The sequence below is a fragment of the Peromyscus leucopus genome, chromosome 13 (genome assembly GCF_004664715.2).
Source record: "Peromyscus leucopus breed LL Stock chromosome 13, UCI_PerLeu_2.1, whole genome shotgun sequence".
In the NCBI taxonomy this organism is placed as follows: Eukaryota; Metazoa; Chordata; class Mammalia; order Rodentia; family Cricetidae; genus Peromyscus; species Peromyscus leucopus.
Genome location: NC_051074.1, coordinates 48,560,713 through 48,588,479, shown reverse-complemented (window position 1 = coordinate 48,588,479; position 27,767 = coordinate 48,560,713). Strand labels below are relative to the sequence as shown.

Below are 27,767 nucleotides of genomic sequence, written 5' to 3'. Positions count from 1 at the left end.
CAGGGAACAGCAGCATTCTTCCATACCAGAGCCTTGGAAATTCCGAAGTGTTGGAAAGCCTGAAAAGGGTCTTGGAATAAAGCTTGAGCTTCCACCCAAAGCACGTGTCTCTGAGCAGGAACCTTTAAACTTCCGGTCATATAGGAAGCCTGATTCTAAAATCCTAATTACAGTTGGAGTGCCAAGCATCTTTATAGGGCAGATTTTCCAGAATGGAGTCAGCCTAGGGGATTATGTAACTCACAAAGCAGTATCTTCAGAGCTGTGTGGACAGGCCTGTCAACACCATAGTGTTGTGCTTGTTCTGATCAGTAATCACAACAATCTCTTTCTTCCATGTGGCCCATACCGCACATCCTTTTCTCTTCTCTGCCCTATCCACCATGCTTGGACAGCTGGGGCTCCTCATTCTTCAGAGCCCAGGGGAAAGCAAGCAGAGTCCTATCAGAAACATTTTTCTTTCTCTGGTCATTTTTGGGGGTGGGGTGGGGTGGGAGACAGGATCTCACTGTGTAGCAGCCTAGATCTCCCTAAGTAAATCAGGTTGACCTTGAACTCACAGAGATCCATTTGCCTCTGCCTCCCAAGTGCTAGGATTAAAGGCATGTGCCACCACACTTGGTTCTCTATTTTTTTTTTTAAATTTTATTTTAAAGGGAGGATGCTCATAAACTGTTCTAATAGCTATAATTTACATGCTAGAACTATTTCCAGTATTTTGGAGCCTGCTGATTTCCAAGCAAATGTCTGTTAACAAGTTCATATTATCTGAGAACTAATTCCTTCCAAATGACCTAAAACTGCCCTTTTTAAGTTTCCCATCTGCTTTCTGTTACTAAGCAGACTGCATCCTGTGTGCATGAGGTCATCAGTAGGAGCCCAAATGCTCCTAGAAAGGTTAACCACAGTGCAGTGAAACACACTTTCATTAGTCTGCAGACAATGTTCTTTCCATGTATGATCAGAGACTGGGGCTTACTAAATAACAAGGGACCTCATGCCAGCCGTTACTGAGTTTGTAGTTAGCCGTCCATCTCAGGTCACCTTCACTGTTTCCTGTGGACCTGGGCCTCCATCCGGAGCCCTTCTCTTCAATCCCTCGAAGTTAGGTCTTTATGGCTTGCTCTACTATTCCAGGAATTAAATGTTAGTGGTCCCAAATTTCTCATTCAACTGATGCCTCTGATGCTATTCCACACACGCATGGAAGAGGTATGCTGTCTGCGGTTTCATACAAACCGTTAATAAAAATGCTGATGCACATGGCAAAGACGGAGCCTCCAGTTTTCATCTTTTAAATCAAATCTGTCCGATACTTTTGTATGCTTTGTGGTGATAACTACTTTATTAGGCTACCAATGATGCATGCAGCAGATATGGATTTCATATCAGAGAATAACATAGCTTAGAATTATTTTCAAACAACTATCTTAAGATTTTTTTTTTTATTTTATTTTGAGACAGAGTCTCACTATGGAGGCCTGGCTGTCCTGGAACCCACTGTAAACCAGTCTGGCTTTGAACTCACAGAGATCCACCTGCCTCTGCCTCCTGAGTGCTGAGATTAAAGGTGTGCCCCAACATGCCTGGCAAGAATTTTTATTTTATATTACTTTATTACTTTATTTGTTTAGTGTATGTGTATGTGTGTGGTTGTGTATGCGTGTCTGTGTATTGTGTGTGGTTGTGTGTGTGTCTCTGTGTGTAGCTGTGTTTGTGTGTGTGGTTGTGTGTGTCTGTGTGTGGTTGTGTGTGTGGTTGTGTGTGTGGTTGTGTGTGTGTCTCTGTGTGTGTGGCTGTGTGTGTGTGTGTGGTTGTATGTGTAGGTGGGCACATATGCCATGGTGAGCATGTAGAGATCGGAGGACAACTTGCAGGAGTCATTTCACTCCTTGCAACATGTGGCTCAAACTTAGGGGATCAAACTTAGGTCATTTGCTTATATGGCAAGTCCATTGTCAACTGAGCCATCTACCAGCCCTCTTACCCTTCTTTCAAGTAATGACCTTAAGTGATCAAGGGTAAAATTATCCTGTAGCTAGCTGAATGGTATTCATTATGTGTAATGACTCACACAGCATTAAGATGCTTTTTTTTTTAACCTTCACATTGAAATGCAGGGCTTCTTTGCTTAAATAATTTCTTCCAATTTAAAAAAAAAAGAATTTCATTTTTTTTTTCTGTAGAAAATGTCTCTATGAAAGCTCAGTGCCGAGCTTCTGGCTCGTCTCAGCTACTGTTCACATATCCACATGTGGCTCCCACCTTCTCACATATCCACATGTGGCTCCCAATTTCTCACATATCCACATGTGGCTCCCACTTTCTCACATATCCACATGTGGCTCCTACCTTCTCACATATCCACATGTGGCTCCCACTTTCTCACATATCCACATGTGGCTCCCACTTTCTCACATATCCACATGTGGCTCCCACTTTCTCACATATCCACATGTGGCTCCCACTTTCTCACATATCCACATGTGGCTCCCACTTTCTCACATATCCACATGTGGCTCCCACTTTCTCACATATCCACATGTGGCTCCTACCTTCTTACATATCCACATGTGGCTCCTACCTTCTCACATATTCACATGTGGCTCCCACCTTCTCACATATCCACATGTGGCTCCCACTTTCTCACATATCCACATGTGGCTCCTACCTTCTCACATATCCACATGTGGCTCCCACTTTCTCACATATCCACATGTGGCTCCTACCTTCTCACATATCCACATGTGGCTCCCACTTTCTCACATATCCACATGTGGCTCCTACCTTCTCACATATCCACATGTGGCCCCTACTTTCTCACATATCCACATGTGGCTCCTACCTTCTCACATATCCACATGTGGCTCCTACCTTCTTTCCCTGTGCAGAGCATCGATGGAGTCATGAGTCCTCCATAGTTTCTTCTTAATGCTGACTGTGGTCTAGAGAGGCAAGAAATTGAGGAAATGAGTTTTTAGTTTGAACTTAAGGACATTTTAAAAAATTGTCATAAGAGCATGATAATAATATATTTTTTCAAAAATAATTTGCAGTTTTTAAGAAACTAGCTGATGTTAGGATTTATGTCTAAGAACAATGATGTGAATATTAACTTATGAAAAGTATAGCCATGCAGCCTAATTTACAAAGTTAATTATATCTTAATCTTAACATAATATATATTAATACTACATATTAAATATTAAAGTGTAAAAGTAAGCTACAATAGCCTTCTGCCCATGTTAGCTGCTTCTTGCAAAGTCATTCACAGAACACAGTTGGGTCACATCTTGTCTGGTCATTCACAGAACATAGTTGGGTCACATCTTGTCTTTGGTCATTCACAGAACACAGTGGGGTCACATCTTGTCTGGTCATTCACAGAACATAGTTGGGTCACATCTTGTCTGGTCATTCACAGAACACAGTTGGGTCACATCTTGTCTTTGGTCATTCACAGAACACAGTTGGGTCACATCTTGTCTTTGGTCATTCACAGAACACAGTTGGGTCACATCTTGTCTTTGGTCATTCACAGAACACAGTTGGGTCACATCTTGTCTTTGGTCATTCACAGAACACAGTTGGGTCACATCTTGTCTTTGGTCATTCACAGAACACAGTTGGGTCACTTTTTTTTTCTTGTCTTTTTGGTCATTCACAGAACACAGTTGGTCATCTTGTCTTTGGTCATTCACAGAACACAGTTGGGTCACATCTTGTCTTTGGTCATTCACAGAACACAGTTGGGTCACATCTTGTCTTTGGTCATTCACAGAACACAGTTGGGTCACATCTTGTCTTTGGTCATTCACAGAACACAGTTGGGTCACATCTTGTCTTTGGTCATTCACAGAACACAGTTGGGTCACATCTTGTCTTTGGTCATTCACAGAACACAGTTGGGTCACATCTTGTCTTTGGTCATTCACAGAACACAGTTGGGTCACATCTTGTCTTTGGTCATTCACAGAACACAGTTGGGTCACATCTTGTCTTTGGTCATTCACAGAACACAGTTGGGTCACATCTTGTCTTTGGTCATTCACAGAACACAGTTGGGTCACATCTTGTCTTTGGTCATTCACAGAACACAGTTGGGTCACATCTTGTCTTTGGTCATTCACAGAACACAGTTGGGTCACATCTTGTCTTTGGTCATTCACAGAACACAGTTGGGTCACATCTTGTCTTTGGTCATTCACAGAACACAGTTGGGTCACATCTTGTCTTTGGTCATTCACAGAACACAGTTGGGTCACATCTTGTCTTTGGTCATTCACAGAACACAGTTGGGTCACATCTTGTCTTTGGTCATTCACAGAACACAGTTGGGTCACATCTTGTCTTTGGTCATTCACAGAACACAGTTGGGTCACATCTTGTCTTTGGTCATTCACAGAACACAGTTGGGTCACATCTTGTCTTTGGTCATTCACAGAACACAGTTGGGTCACATCTTGTCTTTGGTCATTCACAGAACACAGTTGGGTCACATCTTGTCTTGGTCATTCACAGAACACAGTTGGGTCACATCTTGTCTTTGGTCATTCACAGAACACAGTTGGGTCACATCTTATCTTTGGTCATTCACAGAACACAGTTGGGTCACATCTTGTCTTTGGTCATTCACAGAACACAGTTGGGTCACATCTTGTCTTTGGTCATTCACAGAACACAGTTGGGTCACATCTTGTCTTTGGTCATTCACAGAACACAGTTGGGTCACATCTTGTCTTTGGTCATTCACAGAACACAGTTGGGTCACATCTTGTCTTTGGTCATTCACAGAACACAGTGGGGTCACATCTTGTCTGGTCATTCACAGAACACAGTGGGGTCACATCTTGTCTGGTCATTCACAGAACACAGTTGGGTCACATCTTGTCTGGTCATTCACAGAACACAGTTTGGGTCACATCTTGTCTTTGGTCATTCACAGAACACAGTTGGGTCACATCTTGTCTTTGGTCATTCACAGAACACAGTTGGGTCACATCTTGTCTTTGGTCATTCACAGAACACAGTTGGGTCACATCTTGTCTTTGGTCATTCACAGAACACAGTTGGGTCACATCTTGTCTTTGGTCATTCACAGAACACAGTTGGGTCACATCTTGTCTTTGGTCATTCACAGAACACAGTGGGGTCACATCTTGTCTGGTCATTCACAGAACATAGTTGGGTCACATCTTGTCTTTGGTCATTCACAGAACACAGTTGGGTCACATCTTGTCTTTGGTCATTCACAGAACACAGTTGGGTCACATCTTGTCTTTGGTCATTCACAGAACACAGTTGGGTCACATCTTGTCTTTGGTCATTCACAGAACACAGTTGGGTCACATCTTGTCTTTGGTCATTCACAGAACACAGTTGGGTCACATCTTGTCTTTGGTCATTCACAGAACACAGTTGGGTCACATCTTGTCTTTGGTCATTCACAGAACACAGTTGGGTCACATCTTGTCTTTGGTCATTCACAGAACACAGTTGGGTCACATCTTGTCTTTGGTCATTCACAGAACACAGTTGGGTCACATCTTGTCTTTGGTCATTCACAGAACACAGTTGGGTCACATCTTGTCTTTGGTCATTCACAGAACACAGTTGGGTCACATCTTGTCTTTGGTCATTCACAGAACACAGTTGGGTCACATCTTGTCTTTGGTCATTCACAGAACACAGTTGGGTCACATCTTGTCTGGTCATTCACAGAACACAGTTGGGTCACATCTTGTCTTTGGTCATTCACAGAACACAGTTGGGTCACATCTTATCTTTGGTCATTCACAGAACACAGTTGGGTCACATCTTGTCTTTGGTCATTCACAGAACACAGTTGGGTCACATCTTGTCTGGTCATTCACAGAACACAGTTGGGTCACATCTTATCTGGTCATTCACAGAACACAGTTGGGTCACATCTTATCTGGTCATTCACAGAACACAGTTGGGTCACATCTTGTCTTTGGTCATTCACAGAACACAGTTGGGTCACATCTTGTCTTTGGTCATTCACAGAACACAGTTGGGTCACATCTTGTCTTTGTCATTCACAGAACACAGTTGGGTCACATCTTGTCTGGTCATTCACAGAACACAGTTGGGTCACATCTTGTCTTTGGTCATTCACAGAACACAGTTGGGTCACATCTTGTCTGGTCATTCACAGAACACAGTTGGGTCACATCTTGTCTTTGGTCATTCACAGAACACAGTTGGGTCACATCTTATCTTTGGTCATTCACAGAACACAGTTGGGTCACATCTTGTCTTTGGTCATTCACAGAACACATTTGGGTCACATCTTGTCTTTGGTCATTCACAGAACACAGTTGGGTCACATCTTGTCTTTCTAAGCATCTCACTTCTTCTTCCACTTGCTACTTTCACTCCCCACATTGTCTCCTATGTGGATGTTCACTGATGTCAGCACTTCCTTTGAGTTCACCAAGTCTTTTGAATGAACCACGGTGGCTTGACTCTTCTTTAGATTTTCCCCACTGAACTTCATCTCATCGCACTCTGCTTCCTAAACCGCCACCCAAGGGCTTCTGTTGACCTGACCCAGCCTAGCCCGAGCTCTGGAGCCCAGAGACCCAGCCCATGACTCCCGTTCCTCAGGGTAGAATATGGATCCCCCACTCTGCATTTTTAGGCAGCTATGGCTTCTCTCCTCCTGCCCATGATCCAGAGAGGGTCTGGGCCCAGAGGAACACCGTCCAGATGAACAGGGCAGAGAAAAAAAGGAACCACGGGAAGAGGAGAGTGAGCTAGGCATACACTTAAGTCACACTTTCAGGTTGGTGTGGACTCTGTGGTTCCTGAGTGACAGGACTTGCTTTTTTTTTTTCATCTAAATATTCAAACCTAGCCTTTGCAGTAATGGCATTTATATTATTAGTATAAAAATTAAACTTTTTTACATCCATATTAGCACATGGTACATATTTTTCTGTAATTGAGAAACAGTTTAGGTTTATGTATATGGACGTACAAAGATATTCATAGGCTGGATACCACAGTTTTTTGAGTCATTCCTATTAAAGGACACAAAGCTGTTTTTTAAAATTTTAAAGCTTTTATTATTAATTAATTAATTAATTATGAGGGGATGTGTGTGCCATGGTGCCTGTGTGGAGGTCGTAGGATGACTTTGTGGGTCCAGTTCTTTTTCCTTTTTCACATGGGCTCCTGGCATGGAACTCAGGTTGTGTGACTTATATGGCAAGTGCCTTGACCCACTGAGCCTTGACTGGCTCTGAAGGTTGTTTTTAATGGTTTAAAATTAGATGTAGTAAATAAAGCGGTGTGGTTTTCTTGCACAGGTGTGTAAGGTTCTTGGGTTGTCAGTAGTTACACTCACACATACAGATGTTTACACACCTCCTCACACACAAAAGTTTATCCCACGCAGGTTATCACTGGGGAACTAGGGACAGACGAGGTCCTATGGCTGAAAAGGATTACATTTTAAGCACAATATGTTTTTTATTTAAATTTTTTTTTTAATTCAAAAGAAAGAAAAAAATGAAAAAAACATGCAGGCAATATGTGGGGTAGAGTTGTATTTATGTAAAATTGAATAAGTCCTAGACATCTACCAAAGAGTCAGAATGTAGCTTTCATGTTAAGCATTTTTACCTTCCACATTAATAATAACAAGAATCCTAAGGACAAATGTAGTAGGTAGTTGTTCCAGCTTTGACCTGGAAGTACTACCCCCATGGAGGCTTCCGGTAACTGTTAGGCCTATGAGGCAGAGCCGAGAAAGGAACCCTTAAGACCTAAGAACAGGGAAACCCTGTCTCGAAAAACCAACCAAAAAAAAAAAAAAAAAAAAAGACCTAAGATACAGATGTGCCGGCTCTCTTGGTTCTTGGATCCTGGATGCTGGGTGTAGACTGAGCAGAGTTCTCCAGAGAACATGGCTGGACTTCAATTCACCTCTCCTGGACCCTGTAACCTATCCCTTTACTTGTAAGTTACCCCCCAAATAAACCTCCCTTCTAACTACGTGAAGTTACCTTAATACTTCCACCAACAGACAAAACCAATAATAGAGTTGAGAGGTAACTTTAGGAGAGGATGGACATTTCATGGCCAGGATGGTGGTGATGGTTTCCTGGACCTGTCCTCTCTCGCACTCATTAGTTGTATACATTAAATATGTACCACTTTTAAAATGTCAATCACACTTCAATAAAGTGGTTGAAAAATAAAAAGGGGGACTCTTGCTCTATATTACACAAAGCTACAATATTAAAGAATGTTCTCATGTAAAAACAAAATGAGAAACAATTCAGGTGAGTGGAAAACAGTATAACACTCACCCTAAAATGGTGAAAATTCTAGTGTGTATTAACAGAATCATAATACAGCCATGAATAAGGAAGCGGCTTATTTAAACAAATGAAAAAAAAAAGAGTAGGAAATTACTGTCACTTAATCATAAATCAAAATAGATTTAAAATTGTAATGTCAGCCAGGCGGTTGTGGCGCACGCCTTTAATCCCAGCACTCAGGAGGCAGAGCCAGGAGAATCGCTGTGAGTTCGAGGCCAATCTGGGCTACCAAGTGAGCTCCAGGAAAGGCGGAAAACTACGCAGAGAAACCTTGTCTCAAAAAACCAAAAAAAAAAAAAAAAAAAAAAAAAAAAAAAAAAAATTGTAATGTCAAGATAAAGCATGTTAAAATAAATACAGTTAAAAGAATCATTTAACTTCCCATTGGAGAGCCTCCTTTTTGTGTTTATTCTTTTATTATTATTATTATTATTATTATTGTTAATTTTACATACCATCTCCTGATCCCCTTCCTTCCCTTACATCCCCTCCATCCTACCCCCCCATCTACTCCACAGAGGGGTAAGGCTGAAGAGCCCTTTTTAAGCCTAAAAGTATAAGAAATTACAAAGAAAAAATTGATTGCATTTTCAGGAGAACTAGAAACATCCATAAACCAAGTCATTCTACTCAGAAGACTAGCGGGAGCAGGGGTTGCTTCAGCCAAGCTGAAAGAGTCACAGTTTAAATATATTGACATGTCAAAGTGACACCCCAGAGTGGGAGGGGCAGAGGGAGAGAAGGGACAAAATATAATTGCCTTTTAAACTAATTGGGGGGAAAATCTTTTTTCACTAAATTTGAGAAAAATAAAGACCCACGAAATTATATTTTATTTCTTGTAAATTGGCAGATTTAAATTGTGGCAATAGCTAATCTTAGCTTTAGCCAAGTTCACAGGGGTTGCATTTGCTGGGCGTATAATCTGCTATACTTTTCTGAAAAGCAATTTTGCAATAAGCATGAAGAACGTTAAACATATTTCCCTGGACCTTTTTGGTGATCTCACTTTAGAAATGTATTGTAGGGAAATAATGGGGTAACTGTACCCAAAGAATAATGAAAGGAAATTTTAATAGTAAATTTTAAATTACAGTAAAAATTGGAAACAACCTAAATGTCAAGCAGGAGTTAAGTGAATAGCATTCTGTCTATTTAAATAACTATGCAAATGTTTTTGAAGAATTCCGACAATGGAAAATGTTCACAATATAATTTCCATTGACAATTTGACAGTATAATCAGTACATCTCAAAGTATGATTTAAACTAAAATATTCAAAAGGAGTGAAACATATTGAAATGTTAATGATGCGTACACATAGATTATTTTCATTTTTAATCTTTAACTTGTTTTTCCAAATTTAATGCAATAGCTGCATAGCCCTAGGTGGGCCTGGTAGCTCACACCTGTAACCCCAGTACGCTGGTGGCAGAAACTAGAGGATTGTTTTGAGTTCTAGTCTATCTTGGGATACAAAAAGAGACCATGTCTCAAAAGACAAAAGCATGTAACACTTGATGATTGAAAATGTGCCCCCAAATTTTTCATTGATCCCATGGACATGGTGAAAATATTTCCTGATCTGGGGATGGTTTTCAAAGCTTTGGTACATGTTCATGGATTGGCCTGGATACAGTGTTTCAGGGATGACTCCTCTCCCTTTGGACTCACCTGGTGATGTGGGTTGTCATTTGCTTGCGGAGACAGGTATCTGGGGCATTCTGTGGCTGCGGCTTCCACTGCTCCTGATGGCCTCACATACATTGGGGCTTTAGAACCTTTATACTCAATGGAAAGCCTGTTAGAAAGTAGAGTTTTATAAGACATTGGGACAATTTTTAAAGATTAAGTGTGATATTTAAGGAAAGCTTTTTTTGAAAATGTATTTTTAAAATATTTATTTTTATTTGTGGTGTGTGTGTGTGTGTGTGTGTGTGTGTGTGTGTGTGTGTGTGTGTGTGCCATTTGTGCATGCCCATAGAGCCCAGAAGAGGGCATTTGATGCCCTGCAGCTCAAGTTACAGGCAGTTGTGAGCCATCCAACAAAGGTATCGGGAAGCAAACTTGGATCTTCTGTAAAAGTAGAAGGCACTCCCAACTGTTGGGCCACCCTTCAGCTGCACCCCCCTTTTTGATCAAAAATGTCAAATTAGATATCAAGGTCAGTGTCTCATCAAATAACAATGATGTCCCATTTCTCGTCTGTGTTCTTTTCCAGGCAGACTATGCAGTTGGCAGAGAGCTAGATGGCTAAAATGTAAGTAGATTGTCCATGCGCCCTTCTCCATGCCAATCTAGACATAAAAATACAAAGAAATTCGGTGATAATGGCTCCCAGGTCATCTTGTCCAGAGTACAGACCAAGAATTCTAAGCACATGTGTGTGTTGGTTACGTCCTATCTGAAAGGTCACAGATGACTCTAAGATCAGGTATATTTGATTTTTACAGAATTCCGTTTAGTTTTATTCAATATTATTTTGGAAGCATTTTATCATCTTGAGTTATTAGAGTTGAGCAAAAGAAGAACACATCAAAAGAGCAGAAAACTACCTGCCCACAGAGAGTTCACACTGAACAAGCAGCTTCATTCCTGTTGCTTTTGACAGATGGTGATAATGACTATAAGACATGATGAGAAAATATGGAAACAAGTGATTGTTCTGTGGTTAGCCAGTTCTGTCAAAGAGGTGGGTATGTAGGTACAGAGAGTGCAATATGTTTTCTGTAGCATGAATCTTAAAAGGTCTTATGAATAAAATCAAACCTGGAGCCAGGTATTGGAGTGAATGTTGAAAGATCAGAGAAGCAGAACAAGCCACAGCTACCTCACCTTGCCAGTTCCTCAGCTGATCCTGTTTCCTCAGACTGGAAGCCTCTGTGTCCTCATCCAAAGGGGTCTCAGCTGAACTTCTGCTCAAAAGCCTAAAAGCTTAACCAGCTCTAGTTCCTGGTTTTCATGCCTCATATACCTTTCTGCTTTCTGCCATTACTTCCTGGGATTAAAGGCTTGAGTCACCATGCCTGGCTGTTTCCAGTGTGGCCTTGAACTCACAGAGATCCGGATGGATCTCTGCCTCCAGAAGGCTAGGATTAAAGGTGTGTGTGCCACCATTTTCTGGGCTCTCTGTCTGTCTAGTGGCTTTTCTGTTCTCTGACCCCAGATAAATTTATTAGGGTGCACCATATATTGGGGAATACAATATCACCACACTTTTCTGAGTCATACACTCTATCCTTGTCCACTCTCATATAATTTAAACACTTTGAGGATATTTTGTTGTCTTAGCTCTGACTGTTAGAACAAAATACTAGACACTACGTGTATTAAATAACAGGTGTTCATTTTCTTACCTGTCTAGAGGTCAGAAGTCTGAGATTAGATGCAGGTAGGAGTTACCACCTTGAAAAGTCTTGGCTCATAGAGCTCATCTAACACACACTGTCTCGTGAAGAGACATCACAACTTTCCAGGAGCCCTGGAAGTACTTCAACACTACACTAGGGGCTTTTATCAGCAGTGAAACTACTTAGAAAAGGCACAAAAGTGTGAAAACCCTGGTCCAGAATAGACTGTGGGAAAGACATTTGTTTACAGAGTGAAAGCTGAAATCAGGAGGCAAAAGCCACCTCTGGTTGACGCTCAGCTTGGAAATGCATGCACGGGCAACCTTCCTGTTTGCCACTCTGTTCGTATTTGAAGTGCGACAGTGGCACCTTGAGTATTGATTTTGGATTACATGGAAGGTTTTGCAAGTAGGTGAATGTGTAAGCACGGCGTGATTAGGAACGGAACGGTGTATTAGTTTTGATCCATAGACATTCCCATGTTAGTGTCATCCCACTCAGCTGGCTGGCATGCTTCTCTTTTGCTTAGGTCTTGTTTTCCATGCTTAATGACACAGCATAATTTTTATTATATGAGTCTCATATTTTGTTAAACTTGCACATAGTTTCTTTGTAAAATAGGATATGTTATAAATGAGAGTTTTATGGAATTTCTAGTTGATTATTGCTAGTAGAGTGAAGAACTATCAGTTTTATGCAAATATTTTATGTTCCACCATTACTCAAAGCATTTTTCTGCTAAGTTCCTCAGGGTTTCTTTGGAGAATATATCAGCTGCAGATGCAACGGATTTCATCTCTTTTCAGCATTTTAATTACTGCCCCCAAATTTTAATAATCGTGGTGATGTCTGACACCTCACTCCCAATTATGTTCTTATAAATAAAAGTGTTATTTTTGCTGATGTGAACAGTCATGTGTAAAGTAAATCTATAGCAAAAGGAAGGGACTTCTTACTATGCAGATTGCTTGCTGAATTATTAAATAAATCCAGTATTGCCACTTGGCAATAACCATTACCTTAGAAAATGGGCATTCCTAATTTGCCAACTTAATAGATAGCAAGGATGACTCTTTGCCTATGATCACATTTGTGAAATTATAACATTCACATTCATTTCTTTGGGGTTGGTCACCAGTGAGAGTTTCTGAACTCATCAATACCCAGACCAAGTTGAAAATTGCATAATGATATCTTGGGGTTTGACCATATTTATTATACCCTGAGTAGATTGGACATAATGTAATGAATTTAAATGAACTCTAGTGTTTATAGCCCTTTCAACTCCCTCAGTTTATCTTATCCTCATCAATATCGTGCTGAGCGGATGAAGGACAGGCTATTCCTATGATGTGAAGAAATGGTCATAAAAAGTGAAGGGAACACATGCTGCTGGCCAAGGACACGGCTTCTCTGCCTCTACTGCAGTTCTTATCAAACTTCACTACCTGGTTTTTATTCCTTATATCTCCATTCCTAACGTGCTCACGATTGCTTATGAATTATAATGCTCCTGAGAAGGGCGAGAGTAGGACTATTAAACATGCTGATTTGTGGGGTTGGAGCAAAGTTCAGTAGGCAAAGAGCTTTCCATAGCAAACATGAGGATCTTACTCTGGATCACAGAACCCTCATTTAAATAGCCCGGCTCAGCGGCATGCACTTGTAATCCCAGCACAGTTATTCAAACAGAATCCTCTGAGCTTCCTGTTGCCTTTAGTGGCAAGAGCAACTAACGCAATGACCACTGCGTGGCGCTGTTGCCTCTTAGTTCCCCATCAGCCTGAAGGCTGTTTACAGAGGTGTAAAGTTCTTGAGTCTCTACCCTCTTCCCCGCTCCTTACCCTCTGTAGGAGCTTTAGCATTAAACCTGCTGCGGGTCCCCATAAACGGTCCAAGCACTGAGAATACGCAGCTGTTGAATTCTCAGCTGTAAATGGGTCCCCTGTATCTCCTCCTCCAAGGCTCAGGGAATATCACAGAAGGGGAAGCAGAATGGATGGAAAAGTAAGAGAAAGGGACAGAGTGTGTGGCCCCGCTGCCTGCCTTCCAGACTGGACAGCCTGCACGTTTACACTCTCCTCACCCGGATGATCTGCGCAGGACCTGCTCAAGATTGGTCCCACCAGCGTTTCATCACTGCGGGAAGAGGGCTCCCGAGGTCCCATACCTCCTTGAAGATCTATATTCAGTTAAACGTTGTTGGGAAGAGGAGGGTACTGGAGAGAAAGAGAGAAAAAAAGAAAGACAGACGTGAAAGGAGGAAGACACGAAGGCTGAAGGCAGACTCTAGAAGAGGAAGGGGTCGGCAGGAGCGGGCGGGGACAAGGGAAGGTAATGGGGTGAATATGATCAAACTATATAAACGTATGAGGACGCTATAAGAAATCCATTATTCTGTACGATTAATATACGCTAATAAATAAACTTAACAGAGAGAAAACCTGCAGCTGTAACCTCTGCTGGCCGTGAAACCAGCATCTAGACAACACACCTGGCCTGTGCGTGGGTAGCTGTGTCACTTGGAGCCAGCTGGTCCAGCAGCCACTGTCTTCCCCGGGCTCCTATCCTGTCACGTCTCTGGGGCAGGCTGTTTCTGAGGCTCCTGAGGAGGAGCTTTGTGTTCTCCTTTGCTGATATCTGTGGAAATGAGCACCGTTAAAAGAGGCACCGAGGGGCAGGCCAGATAGCTCCGTGGGGACAGGCACTTGCTTCCGAGCCTGACCACCCACGTTTGATGCTCAGGACTCATGTGGTGGAAAGGGAGAATGGATGCCCACAAATTGCCCTCTGGCCTCCACGTGTTGGCTGTTTGCACACACGCATGCCTGCACATAAATGAATAAATGTCATAAAATTAAGTCCATAAAAAAACTTAAAGGGCACCAGCTCAATTTAAACACGGCCTTCATTCCTTAGTGTTAGTTAGCCTGTGATGAAAGTGTTGGGAAATATTTCTTCTAGTTTTGACGCTTTGGAAAAATAGCCTCCCTTGCTCCTAGAGTTTCTTCATTCCATTTATGTATAAACCTGCACACAGCACAAGTCTCAAGGTTGAATGTCCCCGAGTGCTTCAGTAAATAACCTCTTCTTAAAGAGACTGAGGACTCTAAAGCTGTAAGAAGGAACCACAGCTCTCTGAGTTTGTGGTCCCTCACATGTGTGGATATGGGTTCCTTTAAGAAGAAGGTGGTAAGTTGTGCATTCATCTCCAGGATCATCCCTCCCAGGCTTACTACTGTATACAATTTCATTTGGCAGCGGATCACCCGAAACCCACCCACCCGGCCCACCTGAGGAACGTCAGGGAAAAGAAACGAAGCTGTTTAATTTGAAGGTGTTCCCCTCTTGAAAACCAAAGTGCATTAACAAGATGGCCACACGGTGTCGCTGTAACACCGTCAAGTCGCAGGACTCCAGGGCCCGACAGGAAGACCAGAAGCAAGGAACCAGCACTGGGTCGGTGCAGTTTAGCAAGGTTTTTGGCAAAATTCAGGTGCCCTCCTTTCCTAGAGGGACCTTGGTGTTGAAGAGAGACTCGGAAGACTGCCCTTGGTGAAAGCAAGCCACCCGCGGCCTTCACTACAGTGGTGTTGGAGGCACTGCATTGTGCGGATTCACCCGAAACTGGTAGCTAAAAAAGACAATGGTTTTCCACTCCCGCCTTAGGAATAGCAGAATGCTCTTGCATGTTAATTTTTTTTTTCCCTTGAGCTAAATGAACTTGTTGGTTACTAGCGATTTTCTTTAAAAGAACCGAAAGTTATAAAGTTTTACTTTTTAGTGAAAACCTAGATAACTTTTTTTCTTTTTATCTCAAAGGGGTGGAGGGGATACTTGAAATTTAGGACTCAGGGAAAGTCATATTAAAACCTTTCCAAAAGTATACTACAGCTAGAGGCTTTATTGCCCCATTTTCTCCAAACCAATACCCCTTTCTTTCTCATCCATTCCAGTTCTCAATACCCGTCTCCGCTAACTTTGTGAGATGTTTCCTAGTGCATAGTATGAGATCCATGGCCAGACTGTAGACTATTGAGTCGTTTCTTGCTTCCAAAAGCATTTGTAAAAACCTGCAATGTAAACAAAGCATGTTTGTTTTTAAGCTCTTGGCATGTATCAATCATAAAAAAAAAAATGCAAGTCATTATGACATTTTCCAACAGTGTATGCTGCTCCTCCGTCATAGGAGAGCTCAGTTATATTGAGACATGTTGAAGGTTGAGTTCCTCTTTCCCAGTGTTTTAACTGTTAGCTGATGGAAGGAAGGGGTTAATGGAATGTCTTATGAGGACTGGGGTAGTGACGATTTTTACCACACTGCCTTAGATGTTACCTGGACACAGTCCTCCATCATTGTGTGTGACTTCTGGTGGGATTTGCTGTGGAGACCAGATACAAAACACAGCTGGCAGATGTCAAAGTTGAGACACTTCAGACAGCGGTATCTGCGAAAATGACATGCAAGTACAGCTTACATCACTACCGGCAGGAGAACAAACCGATGGAATTCAAGTAGAGAACGAGCATCCCCAGACATAGAGGAGTGTCTGACCTTACAGTGGTTACATGTCTCTCAAAGCTGACAGTTATTAAATAACCCATGTGCTTACTTATTAAAAAAAAAAAAACCTGAACACCTTATCTTAATAATGTGTGTGTGTGTGTGTGTGTGTGTGTGTGTGTGTGTGTGTGTGTGTATGCATGCATGGACCATGGCAAATGTGTGGAGGTCAGTGGCTATCTTTTGGAAATTGATCTCTCCTTCCACACCAGTTCTGGAGAATAAACTCAAGTGGTCAGGCTTAGGGGCCTTAAGTCATGGAGACCTTAGGTCATGCAACCATTTCACTGGCCCATGATGGAGCTCTTATAAGATGTTATATTAATGTGTCTTTACCCAATAAACTACAGTCTAGAGGTCTGACTTACATCCCTTCCCCCACGCTACCCAAATATCAAGTGTTTTGCATAGGCAGCGTCTTAGGGACCGCAATTATCAAGAGAAACCCTCAAGTCTGCAGCCGTATCTTGTGGAGCTGCATGAGGCCCTGGAATATTTTGAGTGTACTTTCCAATTTAAAAAAAAAAGAAGTTTAGCATTTTTGATAGAGTTGACTTAGGGATTCTCTTGGAAAATTACAAGGTATGATAATCTTGAACCTGAATTCCTGGTGCTGGGAAAAAAAACGTTAAATCATAGATAAAGGATCTCAAAACAGGCCCATGCTTTCTTAGAGGTCTGTGGATAGGGAAGAAAAGATGGAGGGGGGTATTCCTCCGCCGCCGCCAGGAGCTGTGTGAGCTGCTCACCCGTTTCTTGACTGTTAACGTGGCAGGATTTTCTTCTTAATTTCTGGATCTGAAATCGCCTTGTGTTCAGAAAGAGGAAACACTGAGGCACACTGTTAGGGAGCGATCTCTCCTAACACTCAGGGAGGAGTACTGTGATGCTGAAGGACCAGCAGGATGGGGCAGCCTCTGGTTAATAACATCACCACCATTCCTGGCTGCAGTAGTGACAGCCACTGGACTGGAAAGTCAAGCTCCCTGTTTGGGAGGCTCCTGGGCACATAGTAGGTCCTTAGCGAAGGTGAACTGGATGAGGCTAACTGAATGGCCTGGTTTCTGCATGAGATCAACCAAACTAATAAACACTGTCTCCTTGGCCTTACCAAATTTCTGCATAGCTTCGAAAACTAAAGGTTCAGTGTAGAAGTTGTACCTTGTGTAATTTCAAAGTTAGTTCTGTGTCTGGCTTAGACACACAGTGGTTATATAAAGAATGCCTTTCTGTGGTTTATTGATTAAATTATTATATATCTGTATATATACATACATAGATATAAATACACTGTGATAAATTACATTTTACATTCAAGTTTCTTCACTGTACATCATAAGAAATGATTATTTTTTACTCTAATATGAAGATTTCCTCGGTCCTGCTTGTTTCTCCATTGAGATTTTTTTTTTTTTGTTTCAAGTTGTTATTTGCAAAGAGGTTTTTATGAGTCAAATTTTGGTGCACCTTCCAAATCCTCCGTAAACTCAATTCAGCTTCTCAGCAAAATTTAAACTCGATTTCCAGATTTTTAGTGGGTCAGTAGACCTGTGTTATGCCTGAGGGAAGTGTGTTTAATGTCTTAACTAATGAGGATCAGGAACTCCAAGAAGAAAAGTGGAGGTGGGTGGGGGGAGTTGAAGAGACGGCTCAGTCGTTAAGAGCACTGACTGCTCTCCCAGAGGACCTGAGTTCAATTCCCAGCACCCACATGGCAGCTCACCACTGTCCGTAACTCCAGTTCCAGTTCTGACACCCTCACACAGACAACATTCAGGCAAAACACCAATGCACATAAAAAAAAATGAGAGAGAGAGAGAGAGATAGAGACAGACAGACAGAGACAGAGGCAGAGAGAGGTGGGACAAAGTGAGCTGGTGTGGGCTTGCTCTGACCCTGTGGGCTCTGACCTCCTGCCCTTCCAGGCACCCTGCCCTATGCCTGCTGTTAGCTACTGAATGTCTTGGATTTTCACCCTCCACACAGCTGCATACCTGTGCCCATGAGTCATGACTCACGGCTTGCCCATGCTTGGTTAGACTTCTCATTTCCTTCTCTTCAAAACTCTAACAGTATCTTTGATTTTACTTCCTTATTATTTAATTAATGGGAAACCTACAACACAATCTTTCTTTCTTTCTTTCTTTCTTTCTTTCTTTCTTTCTTTCTTTCTTTCTTTCTTTCTTTCTTCCTTCCTTCCTTCCTTTCTTCCTTCCTCCCCCCCTCTCTCTTCCTCCTCTCCCCTCTCTCCTTTCCTTTTCTTTTTCTTTTTGGCTTTTCAAGACAGGGTTCCTCTGCATAGCCCTGGCTGTCCTGGATCTCACTCTGTAGACCAGGCTGGCCTCGAACTCACAGAGATCCACCTGCCTCTGCCTCCTGAGTGCTAGGATTAAAGGCGTGCACCACCACTGTCTGGTGGCTTAACAAACTATTCTTGTGGGTAGCTCCAAGTCTTTAAAAGGTTTATTTGGAACAAAGACAACTGTTTTAGACCTTAGAGTAGTGGTTCTCAACCTTCCTGATGCTGCGACCCTTTAATACAGTTCCTCATGTTGTGGAGACCCCCAGCCATGAAATTATTTGGATGCTATTTCATAAGTTTTACTGCTTCTATGAACTGTAATGTAATCATCTGACATGCAGGATATCTGTTATGTGACCCCTGTGATAGAGGCGTTTGAGCCCCACAAAGGAGAAGAGGCCTGTAAGTTGAGATCCACTGCCTTAGAGGAACAAAAACATTGACTACTTCAGAGTGTGAGTCAGTGGAAGATCTTAATGTTTCATCAATTATAGGAAATAAATTTATTTTCAACCAGAATGCCTCAGACAGGGAATTATTGCGCTAAAGGTGCTGTGGGATGTTCTGTATGTCCTATAGGAGCCCGTTCTTGGGTTCCTCGTGGCTTTACCCAGCAGGTCCGCATAGAGGATGATTAGGACCACAGGCCTGAGTGCAGGTGTCTGAGATGGTCTGCACTTGGCTGTGCTGGGGGATGGCCTGTTTAAGTTGCTCTGATTGGTCAATAAATAAAACCTGATTGACCATGGCTAGGCAGGAAGTATAGGCGGGACTAACAGAGAGGAGAAAAGAAAGAACAGGAAGGCAGAAGGAGACACTGCCAACCGCTGCCATGACAAGCAGCATGTGAAGATGCCGGTAAGCCATGAGCCACGTGGCAGGGTATAGATTTGTGGAAATGGATTAATTTAAGCTATAACCAGTTAGTAAGAAGCCTGCCACGGCCATACAGTTTGTATGCAGTATAAGTCTCTGTGTTTACTTGGTTGGGTCTGAGCGGCTGTGGGACTGGTGGGTGACAAAGATTTGTCCTGACTGTGGGCCAGGCAGGAAAACTCTAGCTACATAAAAGCAAGCGAATTCCAGATGTATGGAAAGGATGCCAGAGAGAGTCTGAAGCTATCGATGTAGCCCACCATTGAGCCCATCTGTCAAATGACCATTTGGGGAATATGATGCAGACCGTACATACCTCAGTCCTATGATTGGGAAGGTTTTGCATACACTGCACCGCACGGGGTGAGTGACGGTTCCTGAGGCAGACAGTCGGTAGCAGGTTGGGAGCCACAGAAGGATAAGAGGCTCAGACTGTACCCAAGACAAGAATTTCTCTTCCTTGATTCCAGTACTCAACACCTGGGGAAGAAGGGCAGGCTGAGACACACTTTCCGGTGGGATTTGCCCCCTTTTCTTCCCTCTGGTTCCGTATCTGTCCTGATAAGGAAATCAGCCATGTGAAAACTGGGAGGTAGGGTTACCTCCAATCTCAGGTTGGCCTGGAACCGGCATGAAGCCCAATGTAAGCAATCTTTTCAAACATCTGCACCAGCTCCCAGAGATGTTTTTTATGCCACTCACCCCTCGGAAGCAACTGTGGATAGCACTTTCCACGGGACACAAAGCGCAGCTCTCTCCCACGACAGTTGGGATCTGCAAAGGCAACCTCATGTTATCTGCTGAATGGACTTGGTGTGCCTGAGTAATCGTGCTCACAGCAATGGAGGGCGTGTAAGCAAAAAAAAAAAAAAAAAAAAAAAAAAAAAAAAAAAAAAAAAAAAAAATACCGGGCATCTGAGGACAGAGGGACCATCTCAATCAAAACAGTAAGTTTTAGGCTTTGTGTGATTCTTGAGTTGGAACAATGAATTAAAAGAGACTGAAGGAAGACCACAGAAGGAAACCACTAAGGCAGCAAAGGGAAGATGTCTGCTGTCTGACTTCTTAGGATCCCAGGCAAATCATTTCAATCTTTCTTTTTTCCCTGATGGAGGTCACGTGGCATTGCTTTCACGTTCACGGTGGCTTTAAGAGATGTCAAGTATTTTCACATCATCTCGTCTGAATGCACGCCAATTCTGTTACTTGTTCTGCTTCTGTGTCAAAATATCGGACATAAAGAACTTCCAAGAGGAGAGATTGAGGTTGCCTTGTGGTTTCAGTCCATGGCTTCTGGGCTGTGGTGAGGTAGAGCATCAACACAGAAGGCTGTGGCAGGGCGGATCCTCATGATGACCAAGGAACATAGAGAGGAGAGGCCCATGGGAATAGATATCTGTTGACCTAGCTCATTTAATTAGCCCTAAATATGAAAATTTCTATCAAAAAGTCCATTCAAAATCTACCTAACCCATTAGTTAGATCAGAGTCCTCATGATTCAGTCACTTCTCAGTGATTGGATCTACCAGTTGGGTACCAAGCTTTCAATTCAAGAGTCTTTTGGGGAGATACTTCATTTGCAAACCATAACTCCAGTCTTTGAAGTGGGGTGGTAGTGATCATTATTGAAAGGAAAGACTAACAAGAAATGAAGTCACTATGTCAAGAAGAGATATCTACACATTCATTGCAGCATTATTCATGGAAGCCAAGACATAGGAATGACCTAAGGTGTTTAATGAATGTTATCTGGCATTTAAAAATAAGAAATCCTGTCATTTACTACAGCATGGATGAACCTGGAAAATATATGTTAAGTAAAATTGTAACTACAGAAATACTGTGTAATCTCTCTTACATGGGGAATCTAAAGGAGATGAATTCATAGGAACAGAGTAGAATGTGGCGTCTCAGCATTGAGGGTGGGGTGGGAAAATTTGGAAGCTGTTCCTCAAAGAGTATAAACTTACAGTTTATTTATTTTTTTTTTTTTTGGTTTTTCGAGACAGGGTTTCTCTGTAGCTTTGCGCCTTTCCTGGAACTCACTTGGTAGCCCAGGCTGGCCTCGAACTCACAGAGATCCGCCTGGCTCTGCCTCCCGAGTGCTGGGATTAAAGGCGTGCGCCACCACCGCCCGGCAAACTTACAGTTTATGATGATTAGATTCTGGTGGTCTAATGCTCACCACAGTGACTTGTTGATGACGTCATCCGGCCCACTTGACATTTGATATGAGATCAGGTTTTGGGCATCCTTCTCTGTGCTCACACACAAATAGTGACTGTGGGTATGATGGGAGTGTAAGTGACTTGCCTGTGGTAATCATTACACAGTGTACACCCATGTTACCTATGGTACACTGTGATGCAACATCTCTCTCTCTCCCTCCCTCTTTCTCTTTTCCATCCCTTTCTTTATTTCTTCTTTTGAAATAGGATCTTGCAGGGCTGGTCTCAAAACCTTGAGTTCAAATAATCCTACCCCCTTATTTCCAAAGTAGTTGGAACTATAGGCATGTACATGCCACACCACGCCACGCCACACCACATTTAATATCTTTTGTCCATATAATTTTTGTTAATTAAATATTTTTAAAGCTAAATAGATCAAGGGATCGCTGAGAGACAACATTTTGTTCAAGATAAAAAAAAAAAAAACAAGTTTGTTGCACCATTGGGGTCTCACTCTGGATGTCCCTGTCTTCATTAAGGGGACAACACTTATTAGACTGGTTTTGTTTGTTTAGATTTTATAGATATTCCAATGGCCCAGTTGTCCCTGAAGCCTACCTCAACCACATTCACCAGGGTGTGTGTGTGTGTGTGTGTGTGTGTGTGTGTGTGTGTGTGTGTAGGGTGGGAGGCATTGACCAAGGGACGAAGGACTCTTGTGACTTCCAGGATGGTGATGGACTTGGTTCTGGTTTCTGTGTGCACAGATGTATGTACCGGTCACCTTCACTCACTCCCATTTGGACAGAAGTCTCCATTTCCCATCTGATGCCTTGCCCAGCACAGGCTGTCAGACACACTGCCTGTAATTGCACAGACCCCCTGCCAAGCCCATCAACTCAAATAAACATCCTCCTAATCAGGAAAGTGGCACTTAGAGCCTCTTTGCTGACAATTAGCCAGCCAGAAGTCAACAAACATTTATGCACTAGTAACAAGATGGCTTGTGCTTTAAATTGATAATAACCCCGTCACCAAGAGAATACAAGTAAGTACTCCCGATATTATTTAGTAAACAACAACAACAACAGACCAACAATTCATTTCCCATCTTTGGACTGTTGAATACTGATGAACTACCTGGGACATTTATTAAGAGTGTTGCCAATTCAACATTCTACTTCCTCTCGCATCTTTACCCCTAATGAAAAAAAGGGGGCTCAGTTCACATGTCAAATATGCAGGTGGAAGACCTGGGATCACCAGCTCTGTGATTCTGATACTAGTAAAAAGAAAGTTCCCTACTGTAGTGGGATTTAACCTGATGCTTCCCCTTTAAATATCTACATAAAGTTTTTCTGAATTAATTGCCTATTTGGCTAATTTCTTGCAGGTGCTCTATCGAGAAGAATTAAATGTGACTAGGTGGCATGCTGGCATGGGCAGAATAGCACTCGAAATGATAATTAGCATTCCTAGGGGATGATTTGAATCTCAGAGTGGGGACCCGGATTTTCTACGGAAGGAATCCATCTTGGATTCCATAATGGAAGTCAATGGGATGATAATTTGCTATGCAAATCACAGATCTCCTTCCCCATAGCCTTTTCAGAAAGCCTGCTAATACTCACTAGGCAGGGGAAGGAGACATTGTAGCAGCCAGCATTTCAGCCCTCATTGACCTTGACTGAGTTTGAAACGAGTGGATTTTTAAAATCCCTTGAGAGTGGTGTTAACTTGAAGCCATCAACAGTAGTCAGGAAGGGAACACAAGGAATTCTAGGGGAGAGGAAAAATACCGCTCTGCCCGGGTCCTTTTTATCGCATCCATTTTGAAATTGGCTGCTGTTCTCAGTCTGGCGAGATACATGGATGAGCATCAGCCTATGCCTCCCCTGGATTTCTACCTGCTTGAGTTCTGAGACATGAAGTTGTCGGGGAGGAACATCAGCAATGATGGTGCCCTGAGACATGCCCCAGACGGCAGAAGATCTGCAGTAGGGTCTGTGTGCCATCGCCACCACCAACAGAGCATTGAAGCATTTAAGTCTATGCCTGGCATTTTTGAATCAGGCTGTATAGCACAGAGGAAGAGCCAACTACACAGCAGCTGGAAGCTGATAGCTGGGCAGAGCTGCCTTAAACCGGGACATCATAGAAACTGGCCCCTGCTCTTCGGGTTGGTCTGCTCCTCTTTTGCTGTGATGAACACCATGTTCAAAAACACTTTGGGGAGGAAAGGGTTATCGGGCCATCGCGGTCCATCACTGAGGGAAGTCAAGGCAGGAAGTCCAGCAGAAGCAGAGGTGGGAACCATGGAGGAAGGAATCTACTGACTTGCTTCCTATGGCTTGATCAACCTGCTGGTGCGGTTGCCCCTACAGTGGGCTGGGCCTCTCACATCAATCATTAATTAAGTAAATGTCTTACAGACATGCCCACCTGATGGAGACATTTCTTCAATTAACATTCTGTTCTCTCCAGTGATTCTAGATGGGTCCAGTTGACAAAAGACCAACCTAGCACACTCTTCCTTCATAATCCTTGTGAGTGAAAAGAAGTCTTTAAAGGTTCTCATTCACTGGCTGTGAAAGAGCCAAGTCCGTTGTATGGTTCCCAGCAGGGAAGAGGGAAGAAGGAACACCTTGGGACGATGAAGACCCTGCCCAGAGCATGGATCCTATGTCTACTGTCTCTCTGGACACTCCCCCTTTTCTCCCATAAAACCACACTAAAGCCCCATGATTTTGAGGCAGAGAATCTCCTCTGCATTCCTCGGAGTTGGCTTTGAATAAACCTCTTTCCTTCTAACAATCTCTCTCTCTCTCTCTCTCTCTCTCTCTCTCTCTCTCTCTCTCTCTCTCTCTCTCTCTCTCCTCTCATAAAATAGTAAGCAGTATGAACTGTAGATTCTGGTAACAAAAGAAAAAAGAAATGCACAGCAAAACCAAAAAACAGGACCTTTCTGAAACCAGTTGAGACCAATGTATGCTGACTGTCCTTTGCTTATTGTGGCATTTCCATACCATTAGCCTTGCATAACTGACATTTCCCACCACACATCTGATGTTATGATACACCTGAGCCCTCCATATAGGAACAGAAAAGCAGACCTCATTCTTGGAAAACCCCAGACTAATCCTGCAAACTCCTCCTTTTATCCACCTTGGTTTATGAATTATTTTCAATTTATTGAGCTTATCCGTAAGATGTGGCTCTGTCCACATCTTGCCCCTGGAGTGTGTACTATTGCTTTGCAATTAAAACTGTTTCCTTATTTGTTTGTCTCATAGCTGAATCTCGTCTCAGTGAATGACAACATCTGCACCTCTCTATTGCTCCTGAGACCCCCTAACCTCCACTGCCAGCAACATTTTAACCTTACTAAAAAATTTAAAATCTGCTGTCAACTCTGGCCAGGCAAGCTTCTTTCTGCAATGGTCAGCAGTGACTGCAGAGCCCCATAATTGGCCAAAGTGCAGAAAATAAATGGCTGGTGAGTACCCAGCCATAAATGGGACATCTTTATTACCTCCTCCTCAAGGTTCAGGGAGCATCACCAAAGACTATAAAAGCTGGAGGGAACGGGGAGCGATGTGGGGAATGCTGATTTCTGGGCCTGGCGTGGCTGTTGCACTCTGAGCAGCTGTGGTCACCTACACAAGACCTCTACAAGACCGGGTCTGTCAGTGTCCTGTCACGAGGCCCCATTCTGCTCTGAGGATGTATGTGCAGTTAATGATGGATGGAGGAAGGAGAGACATTTTCTTTAGTGGGGTCCTTTAGTAAGAACCCCAAACTCCTAAAGTGAAACTCTCACCCATATACCTGCAAACAACCCTAAGGAAACTCATTGGATCACACACAGTGAAAGGTATGAAAGCAGGGGGAAGCTAGTTCAGAAGAGGAAGGGGATTGGCTGGAGCTGGAAGGGGACAAGAGAGGGAAATGTATGTATACGCGCACGCGCGTGCGTGTGCGTGGGTGCGTGGGTGCGTGGGTGCGTGCGTGCGTGCGCGCGCGTGTGTGTGTGTGTGTGTGTGTGTGTGTGTGTGTGTATCTGTGTGTGTATACACGACTGAAATAAATTATGTATGTGTCATGGTGAAACCCATTATTGTACATAATATTATGCTGATAAAAACATTAAAAAATTTACTTAGGAATTATGAACATGTTGGGATAAAGGAGATGAACTGAGCGAGAGAGTATAAAAAAAAGAGTGCCCCCCCCAACAAGCTTCAGTTTGAACAACTTATCTGTGCAAAAACACGCCCTCTCAAAAGCCAAGGAGAGCGGCGAGAGAGCAAGGCACGTGGTTACAATACAATAATAAGAAAGGGGTGGCTGGAGACACCGTTCAGTGGGAAAGAGAGCTTGCTGTGTACATGAGAACCAGAGCTCAGATCCCAGCAGCCACGTCAAAAGCTAGGTGTGGCTTCGTCTGTGCCTTCAACCTCAGCACTGTGGGTGTAGAAACAGCTTGGGTTTGCTGACCAAATCCAGGTTCGGTGATAGACCCTATCCTCGGTATGCATACACCCATGGGCATACACGTGTGCGCACAGCACCTCCCCCCCCCCACCTGCCCAGGAAACAGTGGAGAAGGCAAGGATGACAGCTTTATACAATCAGTGCCACCCCACCCCTGCACCAACCTAAGGTAGATCAGTATCTAGAGAACGTCTGACTGGGGCAAGAGAAGGAGGTAGGTAGAGCAATTTGCGTTGGTCTACAAGACTGAATTGGTCACTGTAAAATTCAGCAGTAGACAGCCTCACAGCACCTGACACTAAGCTGGTGCCTGTGAACTAAGCCTTAAAGATTCACACTGCTGTGGACGAGAGGCCATAGCCCCTGTGAGGTGGACTCACATTCCAGCCTGTATTTTTTCCTGGCTGGAGACAGTAATCTTGGGCTCTGCATAACTCACTCTCGGTGGCAGGCAGACCTTAGAAGACAAGGCTTGAATTTCAGTGTGCAGTTGTGCTGGCCGCCATGACCCTGGGCTTGGGACACCTCCCAGTGAGTGCAATGGTTACAGTGTTCATGGGCTGAAGGACCACAGCAGCAAGTCTGCCTCGATAGTCTAGACAGGTTTACTGCTACTGGACATAACTGGACAAAGGTAGCCTTCCAAGACTGGAATAGCCGCTGTGGTGGTTTGAGTGAGAATGGCCTCCATAGCTCATTTCTGAATATTTGGTCTCCAGTTGTTGGAACTGTTTAGGAAGGATTGGGAGGTGTGGCCTTGTTAGAGGAGGTGTGCCAATGAGGGACGGATGGGATTTGGGGCTTCAAAAGCCCACACTCTTCCCAGTTAGCTGTCTGTCTCTAAATCATGTTTGTGGATCAGATGTAATCTGGCCTAGATTCTGATGCAGATAAAAATCGCATTTCACCTCTATTACACAATCAAAGATATGCTAGTTGTCTTGTTATCCCCTCTTTCCCCTTATAATTTTAGCCCTATTTTTCCCAGATCTCTTAGGAAACCCTGATAATCACATTCCAGCCAGCCTACTCAACACCCCGCCCTGCATTAAACCCGAAAGATACTTCCTATTTGCCTATGCTATTCTATCTATCCCCATCAAATTAGGAGGCATACTAACCCTAGTCCTCTCAATTCTCACCCTAACTTTCTTCTTATCCCTCTATGCCTCAAAACTATGTAGCCTTATATTCTGTCCAATCATCCAAACCCTATACTGAGTCATAGTAGCTGATCTACTCACTCTCCCATGAATTGGTGGGTAACCTGTAGAATCCTCATATATTATTATTTGTCAGTTAGCCTCTATCATTTATTTCTCCATTATCCCAATTTTAATCTGATTTTTGGCCTAATCAAAAATAAAATCTTAAAATGAACCTAATATCCCGATTGTATACTAACTACTTTAGTCTTGTAAACCAAAAGGAAGAGCGAATCTTAGGACATCAAGGAAGTAAGTAACCCCTCCACAGCCAACACCCAAAGCTGATATTCTCCTTAAACGACTCCTTATTTAGTAGCTCTCAAGCCTACTGCTCTAGTACCATGCCTGCCTGCCATGGTCTCCGCCATGATGGCCATGGACTCTAACCCTCTGGGACCATGAACCCTCAAGTTGAATGCTTTCGTTATAAGTTGCCTTGGTCATGGTGTT

At 43.1% G+C, this 27,767-nt stretch overlaps 1 protein-coding gene across 1 annotated transcript in view; it reads right to left on the bottom strand.

The window, feature by feature from the left end:
* Positions 1–27,767, bottom strand: part of Dytn (dystrotelin) — a 54,178-nt gene that overhangs the window by 13,402 nt on the left and 13,009 nt on the right. The window contains exons 6-9 of the mRNA XM_028886676.2: positions 20,146–20,217; positions 19,760–19,923; positions 16,038–16,149; positions 14,196–14,341 (exon numbers count right to left, since the gene is read on the bottom strand). Of these exons, the coding sequence (XP_028742509.1) occupies positions 14,196–14,341; positions 16,038–16,149; positions 19,760–19,923; positions 20,146–20,217 (494 nt within the window). The remainder of the gene's footprint in view (positions 1–14,195; positions 14,342–16,037; positions 16,150–19,759; positions 19,924–20,145; positions 20,218–27,767) is intronic.